The sequence below is a fragment of the Hippichthys cyanospilos genome, chromosome 14, assembly GCF_059441005.1.
Source record: "Hippichthys cyanospilos isolate Australia breed blue-spotted pipefish chromosome 14, RoL_Hcya_1.0, whole genome shotgun sequence".
In the NCBI taxonomy this organism is placed as follows: Eukaryota; Metazoa; Chordata; class Actinopteri; order Syngnathiformes; family Syngnathidae; genus Hippichthys; species Hippichthys cyanospilos.
In genome coordinates this window covers 16,797,865-16,823,638 of record NC_142382.1, presented here as the reverse complement: position 1 = coordinate 16,823,638, position 25,774 = coordinate 16,797,865, and the positions used below count along the sequence as shown (strand labels likewise).

General features: G+C 37.9%; 1 protein-coding gene across 2 annotated transcripts in view; it reads left to right on the top strand.

Moving 5' to 3' along the window:
* The window catches only part of sobpa (sine oculis binding protein homolog (Drosophila) a), a 46,156-nt gene extending 21,534 nt beyond the window's left edge, over window positions 1-24,622 (top strand). The window contains exons 6-8 of one of the 2 annotated variants that reach the window (XM_088433051.1): window positions 8,411-8,506; window positions 14,496-16,476; window positions 17,735-24,622. In XM_088433051.1, the coding sequence (XP_088289177.1) occupies window positions 8,411-8,506; window positions 14,496-16,475 (2,076 nt within the window). In that variant the 3' untranslated portion in view covers window position 16,476; window positions 17,735-24,622. The remainder of the gene's footprint in view (window positions 1-8,410; window positions 8,507-14,495; window positions 16,477-17,734) is intronic. The other variant, XM_088433052.1, reaches the window with a different exon arrangement.
* Window positions 24,623-25,774: the final 1,152 nt, after the last annotated feature.

Here is a 25,774-nt window from a genome sequence, read left to right as displayed (position 1 = left end):
GTAATAGTCAATGAAAAACAATTATACAGAGGCCATAAGGAGAGCTCATCCTGTTTCTTCATGCTATATGACAGCAATACTGTCGTGGCACCAAAATTTTTGTTCACACCCCAAAATATTCCCCCCAGAGACCTCAGACCCCCATCAGCATCTCACCCCGTGAGCTGCCTCCTGGCATGAGGGTGCAGAGTGCCGCATCATATCATCCCCGCAATGTCACATCACCCCAAACGCACACGTCTATTCCCTTTCACACACCCCTGTGTTTGGCACGGCATGGAAGCAAACTGAATGAGCGAAGTGTTGGTGTGTGTTAGTCTACTCTGGTGGTGAGGAAGCCTTGAGGCTTGCCTCTCATAGCTTCGGGCATTGAGGGGAAGGTGATTATATTGTAGCTGCCAGCTATTTCCTTCAAATAAAAACCCAAGTAAGGCTCACAAACTAGGTATTTCAATTGTATCATCTCCTAAAGTTGTTTGTGCAATAAATTGGAAACACAGCTGTAAAATGTGCATTTGTCTATGTACAACCATGCATTATATTACACATTTTAGATACGTGATGATGGACGACAAATGAAATAGCGATACTTACTTCTGAGCGTACAGTGTTGGCTTTCTGTATATGTTGCCCTGTGAGTTAGGGTTTTTTAGTCTATCACACCTATTGCGTGAAATCATCTGGGCTCCGAGCTAGCTCACTGTAACCTGAAACACATCCTTGCCTTGTCCTTGTGTGTTGTGCAAGGGAAATTAAGTTGAATCCATTGTAATACAATCTAGAGGTGCAACAATGAATCGACAACTATTAAATGATCAAATTAAACTATAATCATGTTGAGTAATCGATTATTTATTTTGAGCCTAGTCTAATGATTTATTGTCCAAATCCTCAGAATTTCAGCTTGTCTACAGGAGACATTCAGTTTCTGTCATCCTCCACATAAGAAAACTTATTATCTTTGTCTTGAATCATGATAAAACTGTCAACAAAAAAATTGACAGTCATCAATTATTTAAATTTCCATAAATCACAACCTTCAATGTAATCTAATCTAAATTAATCTAATCTTCAATGTGTGATTTATTTGATCTCCATATTTGCACATTTGTTGGCAGATTGTTCCAGCACTGTTACTAACTGGTAATGACAACAGGTGTTGTGACATAGGCTGCCTGAAAGTGGAATAAAACATGAATAAATACCAATGATGCACATAATAGATCTCAAATTATTGTATGTGGCATAATATTTTTGAAAAGGGTTTTAAATGGTTGCCAAGAGGGATGTCCTAGTTACATTTGCTTGAAATTGTATTGAATACCTGCTGAACCTGACGGTTAGGGTTAGATATCTTGAGATTTCATGGAAAAGAAAAGTCAAAATATGTTCTTGAAAACAGAAACATATTAGTAGCATTCGTTTACTGAAACTCATTGGATTTATTCCAGTAAAAATACCATTTACACACTATACTTTATTGCCGTAAAAATTTGATTTCATGTAAATAAAAAATGCTCATTTATTCAACTCGAATGTTTTAATTTACAACTCAAGCATTTTAATTTTACGCAACTTTAGAATTTCAGTTATTCAGTTAAAATGACTTTAGTTTTTTAGCTCCAACTCTGTCAACTCATAATATTTAGTTGGTGTGACTACGTTTTCAGCATTATCAACTAAATGTCTAGTTTTCATCCATTTATTATCTGTAGCTGCTTATCATCACTAGAGTTGCTGGCGCCTATCATAGCAGTCTTCGGGCAGTAGGCGGGGGACACCCTGGAACAACCAATCACAGGGCACACAGTGATGAGAAACCATGAAATGTGTTTCGAAATGTGGGAGGAATCTGGAGTGGACACACGACGGCTCAGGTAGAACATGCAAACCTCACAAAGGAATGCCGGAGCCAGCTGGGTTTTAACTTGGGACTGAATTGTGAAGTGGGTGCAATAACCACTCTGCCACGAGCCACACCTTTTTAGTTTTCAATACACCAGAATAAGTAACCAAAACTTTGAAAATGAAGTTAACAGACCTTTATTCCCCATATTCATCTGTTCTCAATGCGGCTGTTGGTTTCGTATGGTTTAGCTCAATTAAAATGAAAAAAAAGTATATATATATATATATATATATATATATATATATATATATATATATATATATATATATATATATATATATATATATATATATATATATACACACATACAGTGGGCCCAAACTTAATCCGTTCAGCGGCTATGCTCGTAACTCGAATTGCTCGTATGACGGGCAATCCAAATCTATGTTAACTAGTGAATGCGTGCAACGCGTGCAAAAGCCTTAGGTAAAAACATCACGACTTTATACACATATTAAAAATTAGTAACATAATCTTCTGTACAGTTAAATTAAATAACTTAAATATACAAAGGAAAAATGACATTTACTTATGGGGCGACGTGACTTGAGCTGGGTGGAGGCGGAGGGGAGCAGAGACTAACCCGCAGAATTTATTTATTTATTTTCTTAAACGAGAGCTTTTCTCAAACGAGAACATTTCACCGGCAATTTCCTTCTCTTTAATCGAAGAAGCCTCTCCATTTTGTTGTTGACCGAGGTCCGTCCCCTGGCAAGGAAAGTCTCGCCCTTAGAAGATTGCCGAGCGGTTACAGCCATACTCACAAGCAAGGTTAACTATGCGTGCGCCTCCTTCGTATTTTTTTATTATCTCCTGCTTGGTTTCTATTGTCATCATCCTCTTCTTCCTTTACCACCATTTGCAATTTTAGAAGCCATGTCTAACAGATAAAGTTTGCAAAGTCTTCACAACACACCGACCAGCTGTGCCATCAAGCTAAGGCGTTCAGCCAATAGCATATCGGCATTCCTGTGATTGACGTGACGCCGGCCAATAGCATATCGGCATCTCCGTGACTGAGACCGTGACAGTGACCTTATAAGACCAATAGCATTTCCGTTTCCGTGACATGCGAAAATAGCTATCTTTGTTGATGCAGCAAAGTGAAAAAAATTGTGCGGACACACTGACTGGCATGTTGGATTGTTCGTAAGAGAAGGTTTGTGCGTAAAAGGGGGACAAAAAACGCCGCGGTCCACGTTCGTAAGATGAAAAATTCGTAAAACAGGGAGTTCGTAAACCGGGGGCCCACTATATATATAATATATATATATATATATATATATATATATATATATATATATATATATATATATATATAGATAGATAGATAGATAGATAGATAGATAGATAGATAGATAGATAGATAGATAGATAGATAGATAGATAGATAGATAGATAGATAGATAGATATGTGTGTGTATAAAATCCATGCATTGGACCCTTTCCCTCTATCTTACTCCTTCATACAAGGAAAAATCCCCCTGTGTGTTGAAATTCACTGTAGCGAAAACAAGCCTGCAACAAAAGTCTAGCTTGGTTTAAACTTGACGCGCCGGTCAGCTCTGCAGTACTGTATACTCGGAGCGGTTTTCCCCCGCAGTCACACGATATTCTCCCAGACTATAGGTGGCAATGGATGTACTCTACAGCATACAAACAACACTACTCTGTAACAGAGGTAGAGAATCCTAGTAGATTCAAATGCTCTAAACTGACTCCTCATCTCTCCCCTACATGGTGCTCGCAAGAAGTTGTTTAAATCAGATTGTAGATTGCACAATACGTTTTTTTACGTTTATGTCTGAGACATAGATTTGCTATAGTGAAAAGTCCCCTGTTGTGAAAATTTTCTGGCTACAAATATGATTTTGTTGAAGAGGAGTTCTACTGTACTTAACTATATTCAGTTGTACAAAAGTTATGCTTTTAAGTCAAACTTGCTGAAAACACAAATTGTTCAAATCATTTAAGTAGTATGATTTATAGTAACTCAAAAATATGAACAAGTTACACTCTTTTTTTTTTTTTTTTTTTTTACTTTAGTAGAACCTTTTGTAAAACTTTTGAGTTTACACTACTCAATTAAATTATTTTGAACATTCGAGTTTACAGTTAGGATGTGTTCCAAATACAAAGGTGCTCATGCTCGTGCCCAGTAACAACTCCTTTGCAGTCTTCCTCAATCCTGACAGCGAACATTACAATATTCAAAGTCTTACCATTACAAGTGATGCCCAGATGAGCACGGCAACAAAAACTGCTGCCCACATGAAAAATATTAATATTTCTCAATATATTTATGATAAACAACATGTTTCAAATGAGCACCTAAATTGTAAGCATAGCATGAAATACGTGCCAATTTATTCATCTCTTCGCATATCCGGATCATTATCAGTCACAATTGTAACGTATTATTTAGTACAATATACAGTACATTATTTTCATTCATTTACATGTATGTGAGTAACGTATCTGTGAATTAATTTGGAGTTTGCATACAATCTTTTGTATTTTATCTTGCTTTATTTTTTTTGTGGACATGCTGAAGTGTTGTGTTGTTTACAGACCCTTTGTTTTCTGTTTTGTTCCAGGTTAATTCATTTACTTAACATGTGCACAAGAGGGAGCGAGGGTAGTCGTGATGTTGTTCTTGATCTATTAAATCAATCAACAACGACAGCATCCTTGCTACTAAAAAGATTCTATTCGGTAAAAGTCGGCAGAAATATTTATCACGGCTTCAATATGATTGGGACCTGCGATAGGGAAAATCCACTTTTATTGCTTACACAATCACCATCAATGATGGTCAAACTACATTCATTAGCAGTGGAATGAAATGTTGCATTTACAGTACATTCGCGGCCGTGTGGCTTTCTGCATAACACGAGTTTGCAAAATGCAACAAGACTGCTTTCGATTAGGATAGGGCGGTTGAACTTCCTCCGTTGTTTTTTTTTTTTTTTTTTGTGCATCCTGGCACGCAGGTCTGACTCTCCAGAACCGGCTGTGTGGTGATGTCATAGCACCACACGCCCCCTTCCTAATATGGAAGCCGACAAGAAAGTGTATCGATTTCTTTGTATCTTTAATGATTTAGTGATATTTTAAATTGATTTCAATCATACTAAATGAGAATGCTGATTCTTATGTGAATTGATTTTTGGGCACACCCCAATTATATAGAGTTCATCTGTCAGGCCTGCTTGATAATAGATTTTCAGCCATTGGGCCCCTAAGCCAAAATGAGGTTGACACCCCTTCTTGAGAGAGAGGCTTTTCAGAGGTGCTGCGCAATACAGAGGGAAACATAGCTTGCTGCACAGGCTCTCGTCTGACTCTTACTTATGTAAACTAGGAACCCCGAAATGTTACATTGTTGTTTCATATGTGGCATGGCTGTTCCATCAAGGTGTTTGTACCCTGGACATATGATGCCCACTTTGTGAACTTGAAGAAAATTAAACAATCATCTATTTATATATATATATATATATATATATATATATATATATATATATATATATATATATATATATATATATATATATATATATATATATATATATAGATTTTTTTTTTAAGCTAATATTGATCAACTAAAAATGATATCCCATCCCGTTTTCGAATCACGTGATTAGATTGTAACAACAGTGGTTTAGCCAATGTTCACAATTCAGGTTGATCAGACTTTTGATGACTCCATGAGAACAAGACATGCTTTTTTGGTAAATCTGTCATTTAAAATACTCATCCATCCGTCCGGTCTGCCTGTCCATCCATCCATCCATCCATCCATCCATCCATCCATCCATCCATCCATCCATCCATCCATCCATCCATCCATCCATCCATCCATCCACCCGTTCATTCATTCATCCAGCCAGCCATCCAGCCAGCCAGCCAGCCAGCCAGCCAGCCAGCCAGCCAGCCATCCGTCTGTTTCATGGTCTGTCCGTCTATCTGTGTGGCTTCCAGTGAATGCCACACGCCTCGTTCACAGTGCCAACACCTCATTAGTACAATATGCAAATAAAGTGGCGCGGGGCCAGAGGGTCAGAGCACAAACTGGAGACAGAATAATTGTGTGAGTGTGAACACGAGCTCCGCCCAGATCTCTGTCTTCATGTGTATTTTTGTGTGCTTGAGACAGCCAGGACCAGCTCATTCTTTTGACCTTTCGTGCTCTGAGTTAGTTTTAAATCATGATAACTCGATAAACTGAAAAATGAGGTGAATAGTTTTTCAGATCTTGTATCCTTTATAGTACCCAATTTGTGTCTCTCAAGATGTTTTACGTCACACTACTTTCGAAAAAACTTATCTATTGCAATTGCAGAACTTAAGTCAGCTTTAAGGCGACATACTTGCATAAAGTATATAAAGACAGAGGCTAAATAAGCATGCATCCTGGGCTGTACTGAGTTCAGAAATGAATTGAGACTGATCTCCAAATTCCAATCCAAATCCCAAATTTGAATTTGAATTGAGATGCCACCCAGGAAGCAGAAATGCAATTGAAATTCAAATTGCATGACATCGTGCTGCAAAACTAAATTTTATTTCACTATGCTTTACAGTATATTACCTGTATTGTATATTATTTGGAACAGGAATTTCATGCAAATGTTATTGTCAATTGTACAAAATACTTAATTGCAGTTAATAGTAATGTGTAGTAAAGTAGTAAAATGTGTAGTAAAGTAGTAAAACAGTCAATTGACATCCGTGCCCCTCCTCTAGCTCATCCTAACACGGTAATTCTTCTAAGAATACGGACGATATAAAAATGCACACCTGTGCGTCAAAACTCGACTTATATGGCTGACGGATCAATCTTCCCTGTCAGATAAAAAATACAATCTATTTTTTAAGTTACTGTTTATAGGACGCCCCCATACTTTTGACCTTCATTTATGGGAAAAAAGTGCCTTATATTTGGGGAATGACTGCACAGTTTTTTGCGATCTGCCTATTTCTAATGTCAGAATGCATGATGCTGGGAATTTTACGTGATTCAGAGTTTCCAGTGCAGTGTCATTGTATATAAAAATTAGTGTTAGGTAACAACAGTGTCATTAGTCTCTGAGAACTGGGACATACGTTGTGGGACTGAAGGAGGGTATTTTAGTTTCTGTCTGCCTTAAAAGCTAATGCTTTAATGTGATAACTGTTTTTCATTATTTTCGGATTTTATGTTAAAAGTGTACAAAGATGACTATCCCCTCCATTGCTAGTAGTACAGTACTGTGCTTCTTTATTATTGGTTAACGTCAAATCATGACGTTAAAACATTTACACAACTATTCAACCGTTTGGCCTCATTTTTTTTTCTGAGGATAAAAGTCCATGGTCAGGAAAATACAAATACAACTATATCACAATCATGGACAAATACTGTACATACCATACCATGCCATACCATACCATACCATACCATACCATACCATACCATACCATACCATACCATACCATACCACACCATACCATACCATACCATACCATACCATTCCATCCATCCATCCATCCATCCATCCATCCATCCATCCATCCATCCATCCATCCATCCATTAGCTACCTTTTTATCTAGAGTCGGGTCTTCAGCACCATCTTTACATCGCTCTATTTCAATACAGTTTTTTAATTGAAAACGTAACAAAAAATATAGTTGTGCTGGGGCTAGAATGGATCGCCATTTCAATTCTTTTGAATGAATAGAATTTATTTGTTGTACTATACAAATACAATGTCTTTTCACTTGTTTACTGAGCTTAATCATGACATTCACATTAGCGGTTAGCCGATCCCTTAGGCGTTGTGATTTCATTTTCAGTTGACAGCTAGTGGCAAAATGGCTGCCGCCTGACATGGATGAAATGGATTTTCCTGCTTAATTTGTATTCGACAAATGCAATGTTAAGCAGAATACCATGCATAGAACATGTTGTAAAGACAACTTCCCTGTTTAAACCTCTTTTCTACTGTTTAGCAATTTGGCCAATAAGGAATCATTGCTATACTTATTGGACTGAACTTCCAAATGAGAGCCTGGGAATATCACGTAAACGGTTAGATAAATTAGCATGAATGAAAAGGCATCTCACTGATAGCTTCGAGTGTTGTCCTGTTCATGACGAGGCACTGCAGCAGAAACCTGGATTAAGTGGAAAATTATTCAAATTAAGGACACTTCCATAGATTTGAACTGTGTTGGTATCATTTACATTTTATTATCATTTCATTTTAATTTTATTTGGCCTTAGATAAATGAGCTTCAGAGGGTGGCCTCACTACTCAGTAATGCATGAACACTCACTCCCAGTCTCCCACAGTTTAGTTTCAAATACTTTTTCTTGGTTTAACCTTAAAACCTAAGTAAAGTATTTACCCATGTTAAAATCACAATTTTTGTTCCTCATTTGTTTTCCATTCTTGAGTTGTTCATGGGTTCATTTTGTCCATCCATAAAAAGCAGCCATTATTTCTCCCCCCCAGGCAAGAGACGACGATGGCCTCGGTGGGAAAATACCCCAGCACAGCTTTACACAGGACACGCCCAGGCTTGTCTTCAAGACAAACAGCGATGTGCTTGTAAGGACCCTAAACACTTACCACCAGACTGCGTTTTAGCTTGTTGTTTTACTCCGCAAAAATGTTTTCATGATGTTTATTCAAGTTAGTTCTGTGCTAGTATTTTTTTCGGGCTGAAATGGCATCAAATGTTTCTTCCTTTTCAAGGATGGGAAAACATGTGCCACTTTGTTCAGCATGAACTTAGTTTTGAGTTTTAACCTGTTTTCCATGTTGTAGCGTTTACATGCAAACCAGACTTTAACATGCTACCTGCGCACGCATGCTGCATGCATAGAATCCGCTTATGTAGTAATTACACTAAAACTATTAATAAGAGTAGTTGAGCCTCCAATTAGAACACAGTGAACTTGATCCTGTCAATTCATCTTCAGATGATTTACCTGTCTTGATAAAAAGGATATTTATAAATAAGCACATGCTGGAGCCACTAAAACATTAATTGTCAGGTTGTTGTCTACATCTTGCATTATGTTTACATATTTAAAGTCACAATTTTTCTCATCCCTATGCTTTTGTTTGTTCATACTGGCCATGAATTTACATGATTTCAGTTCGGGATCAGTTGGATCATTTCAGCAGAACCACAGTCGGAGTAGTTTTAGATCATTTGTCAAGGAAACGAATGTTCTTCATTGACCTTTCTCACTGCAGAAGAACTGATAACATTACTTAGTGATCATGTTTCATGCAATTGTCCAAGAAAGAGATACTGATGAACCATCAAGAGAGATGGAAAATGGATGGATGCCGGCATCATGTTTATGCTGCATTGACATCTCAAAAAGTAAGGAAAAAGGGTGCCATGCCATGTGAAAAATGTGAAGACTCCTAAATATGCCAGATTTGACCAGCAACTACACAAAAACCAAAAAGTTAACATTTTCTTCAAAGGCTACTACTGGTTATTGAACATTATTTTTATTTGCAATGGCTTGCAGGTATCAAGAAAATTTATTGATGATACCATATAATTCTTTCTTTACTGAAATCTATTTATGTGTTCAGTAAAAGTATATCAATGGAGTAGTGCCTGGCCATAATATCGATACAGTATATCGATACAGTATATCGATATATTGCGATACAAAGGGATGCAATACACGTATTGCGATACGCGGTTCAGTTTCCAATATATTGCGTATTGGTTTTGAAACGCCTTTTTTTGGAATATTTCAGTTTTTTTTTTTAAATCAATCCGTTCTGGAGTGGCTTTCCTATCATGATTTTTGTCACTTTATGAATCGTGTTTTACATGTAAATCATTCCAAGCGCTTCAAAAACACCACATTAAATGTTACAGCACATTACCTTTCGACTGAGGCAGTGTTCCAAAGCAAAAGTGGCGGCAGAGGAGGAGGGCAGAAAAAGAAAACCTCATGATATGAAGATAGCATTTCCTTGGTTTCTGCCGTTGTAGTCATAAATTTGGCTTCCTTCTCCCGTTCATGTCATCCGTAGTAAGCGCCTGTATGTGTTCCTGAGAAGCGCAATCATATCCGATAAGCCATATTAACTAGGAGTAGAATGTCACATTTTATTAAAATGCGAATTTTGAGATTTCAAGTTTTGTTTTGTTTTATTTCATTTGGTTTCGTAATAATAGTTGTAATTTTGGTAATATGAAGAAAAAAAAATCTTTACAGAAGCGACCTTATCTTGAGGTTTCACTGTAGTTTTCACTGTAGTTGATACATTATAACAATAGAGTTCTCTTTGGTTTTTGTCTTTTTTTTTAGCGCGAGTGATGTCATAGATCTGTTTTGTTTATGGTTGAAGAGCAACTGTCACTAGTATTTTAAGATGGCACGTGTGGCAAAGTGCTAACTGTGTATTGCTGCCACATTGATGCCATGTGAAAGAATATGCTCAACTGCTGGAAACATATTAACACATTCAAGGGCATGCTTGAAAAAAATAATATAGGCGTGCTGGTTTTTTGAAAAAGAATGTTTATTGTGTACTCATAGATGTCAATGATGTATGGCTTCTGAAAAATAATATAATTTGTCTATTCTAATAATTCAATTGTTTTTTTTCAGTCATTGTTAATATATATGCCGTAGATTTATTTATTTATTTATTTTTTACAAACATTGCCCAATATATCGCAATATGCATTTGTGGTATCGCAATATATCGCAATACACTTTTAAGACACAATACCCAGCACTATTACTTAGCAAAGGCTCTTGGCCAAAAAAAAAAAAGAAGAGCAGGAACAGGGATAATAAAAAACAAGCTCTTTATTCTATGCCATCATGTCTTTAGCTTTTTAAGGCTTTGCAGGCACCTGTTTTCTGTCTTCTTGCCCCACTTCCTTAACAATCTTGTTTAACATTAATCATGTCATCTTGATATTCCTTGTGCGGAATCCTCTCGTCCTTCCCTCCAACTTGTTGGTCAGGGTTTATTTATCTTGTGAAAGACTTATATATGACTGCTCAAATAAATGTTCACATCTAACCTCTGAAAATCACTATCATCGGATAACTGGACTCTTCTGGGTCATGAGTTCGGGCATTAGGCCTTGTCATTAGGTCAGTGGAAGAGTGGCTGATGTGACCGACTGGCAAAAAGCATGCTAATTGCCATACTGCAAATGGTTAAACTACGCCACCAATGTCTGGTCCTTGGCCACGGTGGAAATAAATGACCATAATTAAATTCAACTGCAAACATCTGTGTGCAGGATGTGAAGAGCACAACTCCATTAGCGTAATGTGCAGTGGAGTTTCTCTCACAGCGCACAGTCGTTAAGTGCTCTCCATCTGTATTTCTGAGTGAAGAAACATTTTAGCACATTTATAATTCAAATTTTTAGGCTTACTATTGAATTCAATGTGTAGAGACAGCCTTTTTGACTTAAATTTATTCATGAATCACCTTTTTAACTAGCAATAAATGAGCACCGACTTTTGGAAAATCCTCAACTTAAATCTTTGTGCTTTTTGCAAGATTTATGATTTCCCAAAAACTAGCAGTTAGATTTTTTTTCAACTCAACACCCATTTAGTTGCATTTGCCTGAGTTAAGTCCCTTGTATAATTCTTTCTAAAAAATTCTTTCACTTTGGGACATGAAGCTTACTCGCTGTCCAACAAAAAGCATGTATGTCACAATGTGAATTTCATGTGGATGAAAAGTTAAACTCAGAATGTTTTGGAATATTTGCTTTACATTTGAATGAACAAATCAACCAAGTAATCAAACAAATAAAAGAGGTTAAAGTCTAACTGTGGAGCTCAGGAGGATAAATAAAAAAAAATACATCCAAGTATGTTTTTGGTTTAACTGATATTTTATATATTAGAACAAGCTTATAATAGCTTTTGAAAACGAATGTTCAAGACAACATGAACGCAACCATTACCTTCCAGCAAGGGTTGGGAAACACGACACAGCATTGTCATTACTGCCACTGTCTCCCATTCAATGTGCGACGTGATGAATGGAAGGACCTTTCGTCCGTGTCGACTCTGGAAAATTTTGCGATTGATTTAGATTTGTTAGAATCTGCCGAAAAAAATGCCTGCATCGAGTGGGAGACAATGGCTGCAAATACCGGTTGTCACTGATGCCAAGTCTTGTCTCCGCCCCTTGCAAGCAAATATGGCTACGTGCACGAATCGGTTCCTCAAGTTATTAGAAGCTTGCTTGAATATAACCAGCAAAACAAAATATGTTTGGATGCAGTTTTTCCATATTAACTATTTTTTCCCCTTCTTAGCACCACAGCTACACTTTAAAATAATGACTGAATTAATTTCCCACATGACCCTTTTTTACATAGCTGGATCACATTGTACTGTGAATGATCACAAATTGATTATTCAATCTGGAGAACAGTTAAACAACCCTTATTTCTTGTACTGTAGCAGTTGGCAAAGAAGTTGTGGCCAGATAAACCAATGTTGCTATGTCGTGGTCTAAAATAGTTTTTCCACCGCCCGTTTGCTTCCTCCTGCTTATTAACATTCAGTACCCAGGGATCTTAAGGATGTGTGTGATGGATGGTTGTCGTTGAGGGGTCTGACAACTGATTAATGCCTTAATTATCTCTAGCAAGGACCCGCCACTCCTCCCAGAGCTGACAGAGTGAGCTGTGTGTGGCCTAACAAGTAACACTGTGTTTAGGGCTCGCCTACTGCTATCTTCTCTACCCGGGTCACATTCATTATCTTCGTCAAGAAAAATGTGCTTGATTTTTTTCTGAAAAGGTGCATAACAGCAGTGGCAGTGAGCAGCATGTTCTTCAAGGATTAGGAGCAGGGATATTAAATTTGAATTTAGGCGTTTTAAATCAACCACGGTGTGGTGTCACTGAAGCATTTTGAACTTTGTTAAATCAAAAAGCAACTGCAGTACAGTCACGTGTGATTGTAAAAGGCTCAATTACAATTGCTCTGATACTTATGGTAAAATCTTCTACAAAGTGCAGGTACTATTGTGACTGATCAATTGCCTATGAATCAGTGCATTGGTTGGCTAATGGCTCATGTTACTTTTGGGTTCAGTTCCTACTCAATATCCATTTCATGATCACCCCACCATTTAGTTTCTATTACGATTGATGAATAGCTCTCAGGATGAATAGAGGATAAACACAGTTTAATCCATTTTATATCCTGTATTTTCACTAGTGTTGCAAAAAATGGGGCCTATCACAGTTGACTCTAGGCAAGAGACAGGTTACACCTTGGCTGATAGCCAGTCGCAGGGCTTAGTGACACATATGGAGTAACTTCCATTCAAACGTACACTCATACCTGGACCGGCCCAATATTCTTGTCAATTTGATCCAACTTTCTGAGTTGCTTTGCACAAAATAAAACACCAACATCTTTTGTTAAAAACAACCTAAAAGAGAGTTTCTTGTGACTGAGTTTAAAGTTTCATGTTTTTTTGTTTTTTTTTATGGCAGCACCATATGGACAAAAAGTATTGTTTTGATTCATAGAAGACTACATTTCCCACAAGGACCAGCGCATTGCACCGTGAAAGCCTGCGCTCCTGGTGCCTGCATTAAAACTGAATTACATTTCTGTTTTCGTTGGTTGTGTGAAGGATGAATTGCATTGGAATAATAAACCTAGTTGTGTCCAAACAATATCATAACTTCTGAGTTTGTTAAGTGGGTGCTTTAAGTCAGGTATGAACTGCGAACTATCAAGCTGGTTGCTATTTATTGCTATCATGCAAATTTCTGATAGCTAACATTAACATTTTAATTTGATCATCAAAAGCTACTTAATTGTAGATTGTAGAGAATTATTGTCACATGTATAGTCCATCAGAAACAAAACCAAGGCATTGGGAGCCTTAGAAAACATGCAAACCCCACAAATCTAGACCATGACCTGAATTCAAACCCCCAGCCCTACATTTTGACTATACATATAGACAGGCAGAGTTCAGGTAAATGAACCGCAACCATTTCTAAAAACGAAAATTACTTTTTACTTTAGAGAATTTCTTTACTTAACTCTTGATGTTAGAGATGGTAAAGAACAAACTCAAAACATGTACAACCACTCACAGTTTCTTTATGGGAATCATGTTTTTGCTTTGGTTGATGACATTTTCTTTAAGAGAGGTCCATGCTTACTTGTGGGTCTATTTTATTGGCTCCAAACAGAATAGTAGAAATTAAGATGTGCATGTCTAATGTCATATGGATATACATTACACACACACACACACACACACACACACACACATGCGCATACACACACTTGATACTGCATGTACACAAGCAAGGGCCAAAATCCCTGGCAGCACAACCGTACAAAAGCATGTTTTTCAGTCGCGTTATTTTCTGAAAATTTAACATCATTTTAATTTGTTTTATGTATATATTCAGAGGTTTTAGATGCTGTATGTGCTTAACAGAGTGGTTCAAAGGAGAATGTGACCTAATTCAATAAAAAAAGTATTTTTAAAACCGGGTGACTGATCCAGTGTGTGTGATTATGTGGTTTTGTCATAGGTATGTGACTGGTGCAAGCATATCCGCCACACTAAAGAGTACCTTGACTTTGGGGCTGGTGAACGACGACTGCAGTTCTGCAGTGCCAAATGCCTGAACCAATATAAGATGGACATTTTTTATAAAGAGACACAAGCAGCACTGCCCGGAGTTCTCTGTAACCCGGGGCATGGAGTTGGAGGCGAGAGTAAGGCAGAGTGCAGCGGCGGCGTACAGCTGCTCACTCCTGAATCCTGGGGAACACCTATATCGGACATTCGCCGGAAAGCTCCCTCACCTGGAGGGCCTCCCAACTCCTCAGCTCCTTGTACTTCATCTGCCACCTCGTCCTCAGATGCTCTTTGCTCTCCGTCCTCCTCTTCCTCTTCAGCCAAGATCCCTACACCACGACCCCATGAGAGCCCTACACTCTCACACCCTACCATGCCTACTTTGCATTCAGCAGTTGGGGTCCCCCCAGTGAGTCCTCCAATTGTGATGACCCCCCGCGGGCCAATGCCTTTGCCACTGTTTATGGAACATCAGATGATACAGCAGATCCGCCCGCCATTTCTTCGTCCGTCTGTTCATCCAGGCGGGCCCAACAGCCCCTTGTCAAACCCTATCATCCCCGGTATAGGTCCTCCACCTCCTCCCAGGACTCTTGGCCCTGCTTCTAGCCCCATGCACAGACCCTTGATGTCCCCTCACATCCATTCCTCATCCAATCCTAATCCTGGCATCATCCCTCCCCACCCTGGTCTCCACATACCGGGATTTCCCCCTTTTCCCTCAGTCAACATGATGCCCAATGGACCCATTCCTTTGCCACCAATGATGAATTATGGTATGCCATCCTTAGCTCCTTTAGTACCACCACCAACCCTTTTGGTCCCTTACCCTGTAATCGTACCCCTTCCAGTGCCAGTTCCCATTCCAATTCCAATCCCTTTAAATCCCAAATCCTCCAGGAACCAATCTGAAAGCAGTGACCTTCTCTCCAGTGCAACTTTGTCTTCAGATGTCGCAGTATCTGGAATATCAAAGTCTCCAGGATCTTCTGGAGGAGAGAGAGGCAGACAAAGAAAAGCTCCTGATGGTGTAGTGTCTCTCTCTCCTGGATGCTCAGATAGAAACAGGTCATCAGTGATGAACACAATCAAAGTAGAGGATAATATTAGAAACCTTTGCTCAAATGGTGACACTGTACAACTGGAAGGAGTTATTGATCTGACTGTAAGCCAAAAACTCTGCCAGCAGCACCTCATTCAGAAGCGTCTGCCTGAGGTTCAAGTCAAAGTAGAGTCAGATGTTGAGTCAAGATCTTCACCAGATGTTGTGCTTGAACAGGAGGCCAACGGATGTCCCCTCACTAATAATGAACTGTCTGTGGCCACTAACTTAGAACCACTGGAAAAATCAAATCCAGATTCCAACAAAAATAACTCTTCTTTCATCACTAATAATGAAACCAACATTACCCTCCCACCTGCTCCTAGTACACCAAGGACCCAACTACATCCCCTTACACAAACAAACCCCACTGCCCCATGCAATGTCATCATCAATGGTACAGGATGGAGTTCACTTCATACTCCTACTTTTAACCAGGACAGAAGAGGAGATGGGCCGGCATTAGAAATAAATGAAGGGCCGCATCCAACTATTAGTGAGTTGGAACGGGAAGCTCTAAAAGAGAACAATTGTTCCATGAGCGAATGGGAATCCACTAAACGCAGCACAACGCAAGACCTGGTGGTAGAGGCTACAGAGGGTAAGCCAGATCCTGACTCCAACTTGGAGGAGGGGGGACATGCCTACAGCCTGCCACTGCTTTCTAGCGGGGGTTGTGTGGTTATCCAGCCTGTGCCAAAGCCTGGCACTGAAAAGACAGCCATCCTTTCCTGTTCCATCAGTGCACCATTATCAGCTGCTGTAAGCCCTGAATTGGAGCCCCCAATGAAGAGGAGGTGTCTGCGAATTCGCAATCAAAATAAATAAGGTTGGTTCACCAGTGTATCTTCCCACAATTTTTCATGGAGATGTTTGTGTATATCATAATTGGTAGAAAATAAATGTGTTTGTTTTTTCTCCAGTACTTACAACATATATTCCTCCTATTTGTCATCAACTGTCCAAATAATTATTCTTTTCCATAATATAGATATGGCATGGGTTGTTCAGGATTGAAATATTATTATTATTTTTTATTTTTTTTAATGTGGCTATGACCTTGTTATAAGTCACTGCAAGGCACACATTGCAAGGGGAAACTATTTGCACTCACTTTCACACTGTCAGTGTCAACAGTTTAACGGTTAAAGATCCTTTCTACTATTAACATGACGGACTCATTCAAGTATGAAACTTTATATAAAATATATCGCAATCACCAGGTATGATTGTAAATCTAGTGATGAAAGGCATCTTCATTTGCTAGTGGTTGTAGTTTTTGCAACTGTGAAGTGGCAGACAAGGTTTTAACCCGGTAAACCAGCGACCAGCTAGCTACAACTCCGGGTTATCCCCCCGAGTTAATCTGTCATGGTAGAGAAGGAGCTGAGTCCAAAGACAAAGCTTTCGATTTACTGGTCGATCAAAGTTCCTCCCCTCATCTATGGTCAGGTGCTGTGGGTCGTGACCAAAAGAAAGAGATCCTGGATACAAGCAGCCGAAATTGGTTTTCTCCTCAGGGTTTACGGGCTGGGGATGCCTCCTGGACACCTTCCTGGTGAGGCATTCTGGCCATGTCCCACCAGGAGGAGTACCCAGCGTCAGACCCTCTCTCAGCTAGCCTGGGAACTGCCCCCACGACTTGATCCCTGATGGGCGGTCAAAAATTAATGGATGGATGGATCTCTTGCTCTTGCTCCATGGCTCCATGAAGTTAGATTCACTCATTTTACGCTGCAGTATTCTGTCGGTGTTATGTAGAATATATGTAGGTGGTAAACGTGCAGCATTGTTCAGTCTGTTGACGATAGGATGTTGCTGTAAACAGGCAGTTAAAAATTTGTTAAAATAATAAAAATAAGAAAATAAAGTTCCATAAACCACTTTTCTGCGTAAATATCTGATGTTACGACCTGCAGCTTATCCGTGTAAGAAAAACTTAAATCCTCAATTTTTGCTGTTGCAGCTTATATGCCGTTGCGACTTATATTCCAAAATTTGTGTTAGCACATGGGGCTTCTTGTGTGTGTTCACTATTCTGACTGAGTGGTTATTTGCCCACTGACTCCTCCTACTTTATTTCACAGATGGATACTCCAAGGACCGCTGTGCCATCCATGCCACAACTCACACTGCATACACACTCATGCACGTGTCCTTGTCATCATCCAATCTACCAGCATCACAACTGGCCTTTCGACTTCAAGTCAATAAAACAATCTCATAGAAAAGATGACAGCACTAACTTGGTCCGTGTATCTGATGCTATCATAGAAAGTTTTGAGTAAGCTGTCAGTGGTGCCGTCTGAGAGCAAATTTCACTGCACAACAGCCCCACGTACAGACACGTTCAAATGTTCTCTTTTGATTCAGGTGTTCTCTCCATTGTCTAATATCTATCGAGTGCACCTTTGTGTGCAAAGCTGTTTGGAAGGTTGTGAAGCAGTCATTATTTTATTCAGCACTGCACTGTGGACTAATGAGAGTCACACAACACATATAAAATCATTGCTGCAGTCTGCTGTTGTAGCTTCACACAGTTCCAAAAAGAATAGTTGCCCTCTCTCTTAGGCCTTACTATGACAACCAGAAAAGTGCACTTGGCAACACAATCCTTTTTTTTCTGATTTTGATGAGGGTAGCTGCAGACATCAACAATATAAACAATGCACGGTGACTAATGTGTCAATGAATAATCAAACGTGAATATTAACTCAGCAAATACAACATCATGGGTTTGTGCAGCCTCTTTTTTATTTGTGGCATTTATTTGTTTTGTGGTAGACATTGCGGACTTTATAGAGAATTGAATACAGAACCCTGCTGTTTGAGAGCTGTGAAAGCATGGCAGCCAGTAATGGTGAAATGACACTGCAGGCTAGTACTTTTCTATAATACATTAGCAGTGCTGTTACTGTCACAGGGCACTTTGAGACTGATGTGCTGAATTGAGACAAGGCCAAGGGAAACCAGCTTTTATAAATAATTCTCCTGGCGCCTGCTGTGTAAAGCAGGACATAACAAAAATGTTAAGAACAAGCGTAAACACACAGTATTTAAAATGTTTGGCTCATGTTAGGCTTTTCATCAAATGTTTTTCTTTTTTTTTTTTTTACTAGAATGTTTATTTGTTCAATGTATGTTTTTGATCTAATTCAAAAATCAGCACCATCTGTGATCAAGCATCAGATTCAGACTTAGGGGACCAGTCAAAAGTTTGGAAACACCCAGTTCAAATTGTCTTTACACACTTTAATATGTCAAAGCTGTTAGCTTTTGATAATGGAAACTGTGAACTGAAAGGAATTCTCGGTCAGAAAGCACACATCATGAAGCTGATTGAGAAAATTTAAGTGTGTGCCGAGCTGTTATACCAGCAAAAGTTAGAAATGTCTAAATCAGTGGTTCTCAAACTTTTTTCATGTGAAATATGTTTTCAGCCAAGTACCGCTTCATCACTGCAAAACATTTTTGGTTAAAAAAAAAAAGAAAAGAAAAATGCTATCAGTGTTGTGATTTATTAAACATTAGAACCTGTCAAACTTCATTTGTATTGGTCCACAAAATAATAATGAATAATAACATAAAATGTCTTCTTTTGGGATTACAATTCCCTATTCTTTTGGGATATCTGTTCACCAAAATAAGTCACTAACTTAATTATTAATAAATATTTTAACCACAAAAAAGAATCAACATAAAGTGTCAGACCTGTTGGCAAAAGGAATAATTATTAATAAACATTTGTCCACAGAACAATATTCACCTTAACATGTCCTCATTTGGGATCTGAGGCAGAATCCGTTCACAAAAATAAGCCATTAACTTGACGGTTAACAAATTGGTTCGAATCATTCTAGTAGAGGGGAGAATCTGGCTTTTTAAAATAATGAAATTGAATAACCTATTCCACATAAAATTTGTTTTATGAACTTATATTTTCATGAAACATTTAATTAATTCAATAACTATTTATGAAGGATATTTGCATGTTTGTTTATTTTATTTAAAATCTCCAGGACCCCTTGGAGTTCCTTCAAGTACCCCCAGATGTTCCCATAGCCCCATTTGCGAACCACTGATCTAAATGATCAAACATAATGTTTTCGTTAACATTATTCATTTACCAAACGAATCCATAAATATTTCTATATAATTCAAATTTATTAGACAAATTCTTTCTTCATATTAGGGCTGCACCATTAATCGAATTTTAAACACGATCACTATATTGGCCGCCACGATTAATTAAGCTGAACCCCTGCGATTTTAGCATTTAAAAAGCCGGCTACGTACATGTCAAATCAAGCACTTTCAGTCATCCTACCACAAAGGGGCAAATGCAAGGTTAAGACTTCATTAAGCTTAAGAAATAGCACGCGAGTAAAACAGCGGCAAGGAGGGCAGCAGCATGAGCAGCAGCCTCAACTGAGACCCTACCAAATGAGCGTAGCGACGCGATATTACGCGTTGTCTTAACGCAGCATCTTGAGTGGGACACGACAACGACGCTGAAGTTGGCTTCGTGGGCGCGTTTTCAACTTTCAATTCCACCTTAGAAGCCTTTAGATGCCAAAGTTTGCGTGACAAAAGCCTCTGCTTTCCTCACCCCCTAATATACCATGCTAGCTGTAAATTGAGACCCATTTTAAATAATCCGAATGGCCCAAAAATTTGAGTAAATTCAGTTTGAAATGACCGAAAATGACATTTTGACTGCAAAGTCCATACTCACTTTGAATGATTCTGGTACATTTAACAGCCTCCCATCAGCATCAGAGTGAAATGGCTTTGAGTTTCTCACCTGATTCCTAATAAATGCCTTACCAGCTGTCAAATGAGACAGCTGAAAATCCGATTGGCAAAGATTGGAATAAATTGGGTTTGGAATGACCAAAAATTACATTTTGACTGCTAAGTCCGTCCTCGCTCTGAGTGAATTCTGGAAATTTTGTGCTGTTTTTTCTTGCAAAAAAAAAAAAAAAAACGAATTTAAGGCTGTTGTAGGTGTTGTTACAGGCCCTTTGTTGTTGTGCAGTATGTGCTTGGTTCTCAGTAGGTTTCGTTTTTTCATTGGTTTGCACTCAGCAAGTAAGTTAGCTGTGTTGTCCTGTGTGCCAAATTTTTGCCAGGTCTTGTGTGAATTTGTTTTAATTATGTACTTTATTTTAGTTTATATTATTCTTTTTAAATATCAAGCCTAGAAGCCTTGTTTATAGACTGCTTGTTTAAAAAAAAGTGCAATAAATAAAGATGTTTGACCAAACATGATGAATAATCATGATTTCAATACTGACTAAATACTGACCAAAATAATCATGATTATTATTTTGGACATAGTTGTGCAGCCCTTATTTTCTATTGTCAATTACTTCATTACTAAGCTATAATTCAGAAATTTTAAAATAATAATAATTAAAAAAAAATACTGACGTAAAGGGTGTTTTCAATGTTTTGACTGGTACTAGTGTAGACTACAGTCTTATCTTATGTCGCTGGCGTGTGGAGTGTTTCAACAAACATCCTGCTAAATTGAAAAACCGACAGATAAATTCAATTTGGCAAAAGAACGAGCACTTACTAGAAAATTAAATACCCACTGTATGTGACATGTCTAATAAGCTTGCATGTTTTGTTTTGTTTATTTTTTTGCTTTTTACTTTTATCTTTTGTATGCCCAAATGAGCCCAGCACTTCTGGGTGTTTCTTATTCCTGGGAATGCACATCAGTAATATGCACCCTCAGAGAGTATTTGCCGTAAACTTCAGGACGTGTGTGTGGGATGTGAGGGGGAGGTAGGTGCAAGCAGCAGTGGAGATTGCAGAGTGCAATCATCTGCTGCCTGTTAGTCATGCATTTAGCTTGAAGAAGATGCTTGCCAAGGCCTTGTTTTGGTGTCACTCGAAGCATTTCCTTTCACTTCTCTCCAATCAATGTCAATGCCAGTGAGAAAGTCCATCTGAAGCTGCTCTTTTCTGCTTGTTTCTATATTCTACTAAATGTTCACCACCCTGTTCATAATAATACTTTATCAGAAGAAAGACTTGACATTTTACAGTATTTTGGACACGGTAATAACTGGCTTGAAGAGGTTTTTTTTTTAATCATCCAGTCATCCTATTTTTGCTTTACATCAAACTCTCGATACATTGGTTGCTTCAATTATTTTGACGGTGATCCTCAGTGAAGAACTCTGAAGGTTTTAAAACATTTACGGATACTGGTTTCAGATGCATCCAGTACATGCTGTATATACATTACTGCGTAAACTGACATATAAAAGGTGTGAGACATTCCAAGAGCAAGGGGGCAGATAAATAGTAAAGGTGTTCTTACATGTCATCTGCATCATGGTTGAATGATGAACGATACATAATTTACTTTAATCACAGAATGGACCTTTCCAATAAAGTCACCCTCAGGGCAATATCCTCTCTATACAGGAGATACACAAAACCTAAAGTAAACAAAGACCTATGTGGTCTGGAATAATATGGTGAAAACCTCCAAGGGTGACGCATCTTTTACAAAGTACTTGTAGTGTCAAAGATTTGCTATTGCAACACTTCAATTAAGTGATTAAGCACAGTTTTAAACATTTGACGTGAAATGCACTAAAATTGCCTCTTTAGCATTTTAAGGCAAAACTTTGTAATGGCGAAAACAAAACAAAAAAGCCATACAACTAATTGTTTCTGGTGTACCTTCTTTTCCTCTAGTTTAATCTAAATTGTCCATTTAGAATGTTGTCATAGTGTTCTGGCCTGTCCAGACAGAAGTTCGGCATTCGTATACTGCTTTGGTTGCCACACTACCACTATTTCATATGAAATGCAATTCCGGTTTCCTGGCTTGACACATTTTCTGTTTGCATTTTAGCCTGATGTAATAGCAGGAAAAAAGTCCAAGAAAAGGCAAAAACCACTTGTGAAATTTCGGCTCATTGAACATAAGTCACACGAGGATTGTTGCGGTGTTGCATGAGTGCATGACAGCGGTTTGACCTTTTGGATATTTGTACTACTTCGGAAATACATGCATACATTTAGTTGATACTGAAGTATTGTATGACTTATGAGGCGTTCGACTTTGGAGGTTTACCTGCAATCTTGCGTAGCTGAGCATACATGTTGAAAATTGCTAAATAGAACTCTGCAATCATGTTATGCCTGCTAAATAGAACTGCGCAATCATGTTATGCTCTCAAAACCCCCAATATTGTGCTAAGATTAGCTACTACTCAAACTATTCTCAACAGGAAAATACAAGACGTAAATACTGTAATTCCCCAAATATACAGTAAGAAATACCTGTCTATAGGACGACCCTTAATTTCTGGTATTTTCTATATTACCGTGTATAAGACGCACCAACACTTTGGCAACATTGTCAAAACTATAGCAAAACAGAATAAATCTAATCTTCCTAAACTCTTCATATTTTCTTGTGTTCCTATCCGTAAGCTGTATATTTTTTGCAGGTGAAGTTTATTCAGATTTCCTACATTGTGAGTGGTTAGTGAACGCCTCGCCAGTGTACTAACTGGAGTTCATTTTACCATAAATACCTGAAGTTGCACAGTATCTGTGTTTCACCAATATTATGATGGTGAGCGTGTGCCAAAAGACCGCAATTGATAAATGAGTGAAATGGAGCACTCAGCTATTCACCTTGCCACTTTTCATTGAATCAGCTGGAGACATCATAACTTTTACATGATCGTCTTCGTTTTTGTACTATTCCTGTGCGTGAAGAAGGAGGGACTCGGACAATGGTTAAGTCTGCTTGCTTCTTTTATTGAATATAATGCTTTAACAACCTCAGCCAACACTTGCTGCTGTTAGCTGCAACAGACTTTTGCTGCTAACAGCCAACTGATTTCCCGTCTAGCTCGTCTCGTTACGGTAATTACTTTAAGTAAGAATACAGTTGATATAAAAATGCACATCTGTATGTTAAAATTAGCTTATGTGGCTCACAGATCAATCTACCTTGAATAGTGTTGAATAAAAAAAGAATAATAATTTTGAAATTACCGTTTATAGGATGCATACTTTTGGCCTTCATTTTGGGAAAAAAAGTTTATCTTATATTTGGGGAATTACGGTAAATAAAATGTCTACTTATATTTTCAAATTTTTACCTAATTGTTGATATTTGCCCCGTTTGTCTGTGCCACCATCATGTGTCATGCAATGTCATGTTCTTGGAGGTGAAATCACAAATTTTAGTGTAGCATATCTGTTGTTGCACATTTTTTTTTAGTACAAGTGCACCACATATATAAAATCTTTTTCTAGCTATCTCTCTCTCTCTCTCATGTGCTCTCTCCCTCTCAAATATGAAATATTTTTATCCGGTTGTTAATTTGCAAAAAAATCTTGGTGCCATTGTAAAAACTATGATACTAATGATATTCGGTATATGGAAGTGCCGCTTCATTGAATCACTGTCTGTGAGAGCAAACCTAAATTTCTATTCATCTGTTTAGATGATTGACTGCAGACCGGATCCATCATTACGAATTATGCAATGACAACCAACACTTAAAGAGACTAAAAATAAAAAAAAATAATACTGTTTCATCAAAAACAACAGAGAAGTTGCCTTATAGCTTGCTTGAATAATCTCTATGATGCTCACACACTGAAGAGGACTGTCTTTTCTTTGTACTAAATGAAATTTACCAGAAACAACTGTCTTCTCTTGTCTCAATGTATAGATTATCAGCTTTTTTTGTAACTTGTATGAATTGTCATAGTTTTGCTCTCAAGCCAAATGTCCTAGTTATCAATCATCTGAATTACCTTGTGGTGAACTGTCAATCTTTTTGTGTACATTTTTAATTATTATTTATTGTGACATGTTTTGCATTTGCAAATAAAAAAGTGACTCGGTTTTGACCTAAACGTTCTATTTCAATATCAATGTTGGGGAGCATTCTTTTGTAATTATTAAAATGGAGGAAACACAATATGAAGGAGATCTTTTTCTTATGTGACCAAAGTTACTATGGAAAACAACATTTTTGTGTTGTCGTGACAGTATTTGTTAGTGATTTGGCTACAAAGAAAAATAAATAAGAGCCACATACCTTTTTTAGGTTGACCATGTCTATAAAAATCCACCTACACAGTGTAAGGCATTTGAACACGAGTTAAGTGACCTACTGACCCGCATATAAGGTCATGTATAACCTTCATCATTTATTGCAAGATTAAATAGAATAGCACGGAATTTAATATACAGAAATGTAACACTCAACATAACTGATGTTAGTACTTCATCTTCGAGAACCAAAACATGAATATACGATCAGACGCAAGTTATATATATATATATATATATATATATATATTATATATATATATATATATATATATATATATATATATATATATATATATATATATATATATATATATATATAAACTCTTTGATTAGTCTAAATGAACAGAAACGACATTTTTTGTTTTTAAATAGAATACATTTTCACCTGTGGCGTGGGGGGTGGGGAGTGGGGTTGGTCCTTGAGTCAAGGTCACGCTACCGCAGCGAAAAAGAAAACCTTGAGCTATACTGTAGCGCCATCCTATGGCTTTTTCTATTACTGAGCCGAAGTTCAAATGAACTCTTTCTTTGGTCATTTGAGAAACCACTGAATGTCTTGTGTAAATGAAGACATGATTGAGCAAACCTCATCGTTTGAAATTATTTATTGTCTTGTTGATTCTGTTGTATTTTGAGGTTTTTACAGTGCATAGTTGAGTCATTTACATATTTTTATACGGTTGTCTTTTTTTGTATCGAAGTTTATTGGTCTCGTGATCACGAGGTGTTTGAGAGATATGCACGCTTTACTTTTCTGCGTGCGTGCTTCCGTTTTGGTGAAGACGAAACCAGACAGGTGATCCACGAGTGGATCTTGAATTTTGTGAAGGAAAGACAAAAATGGACATTTGATAGTCATTTTGATTCCCTCACAAGCGGCGGCAGCAGCCAATGAGTTTTCACGGTGCGATGAAGACAAGAAAGCTTCATTAAACCCGTCAAAGAAAACCACTTGTTCCTGTCGTGCCTTCGGGGTAGTTATATCTTGATTACTCAATAATTTCATTAGCGTAAA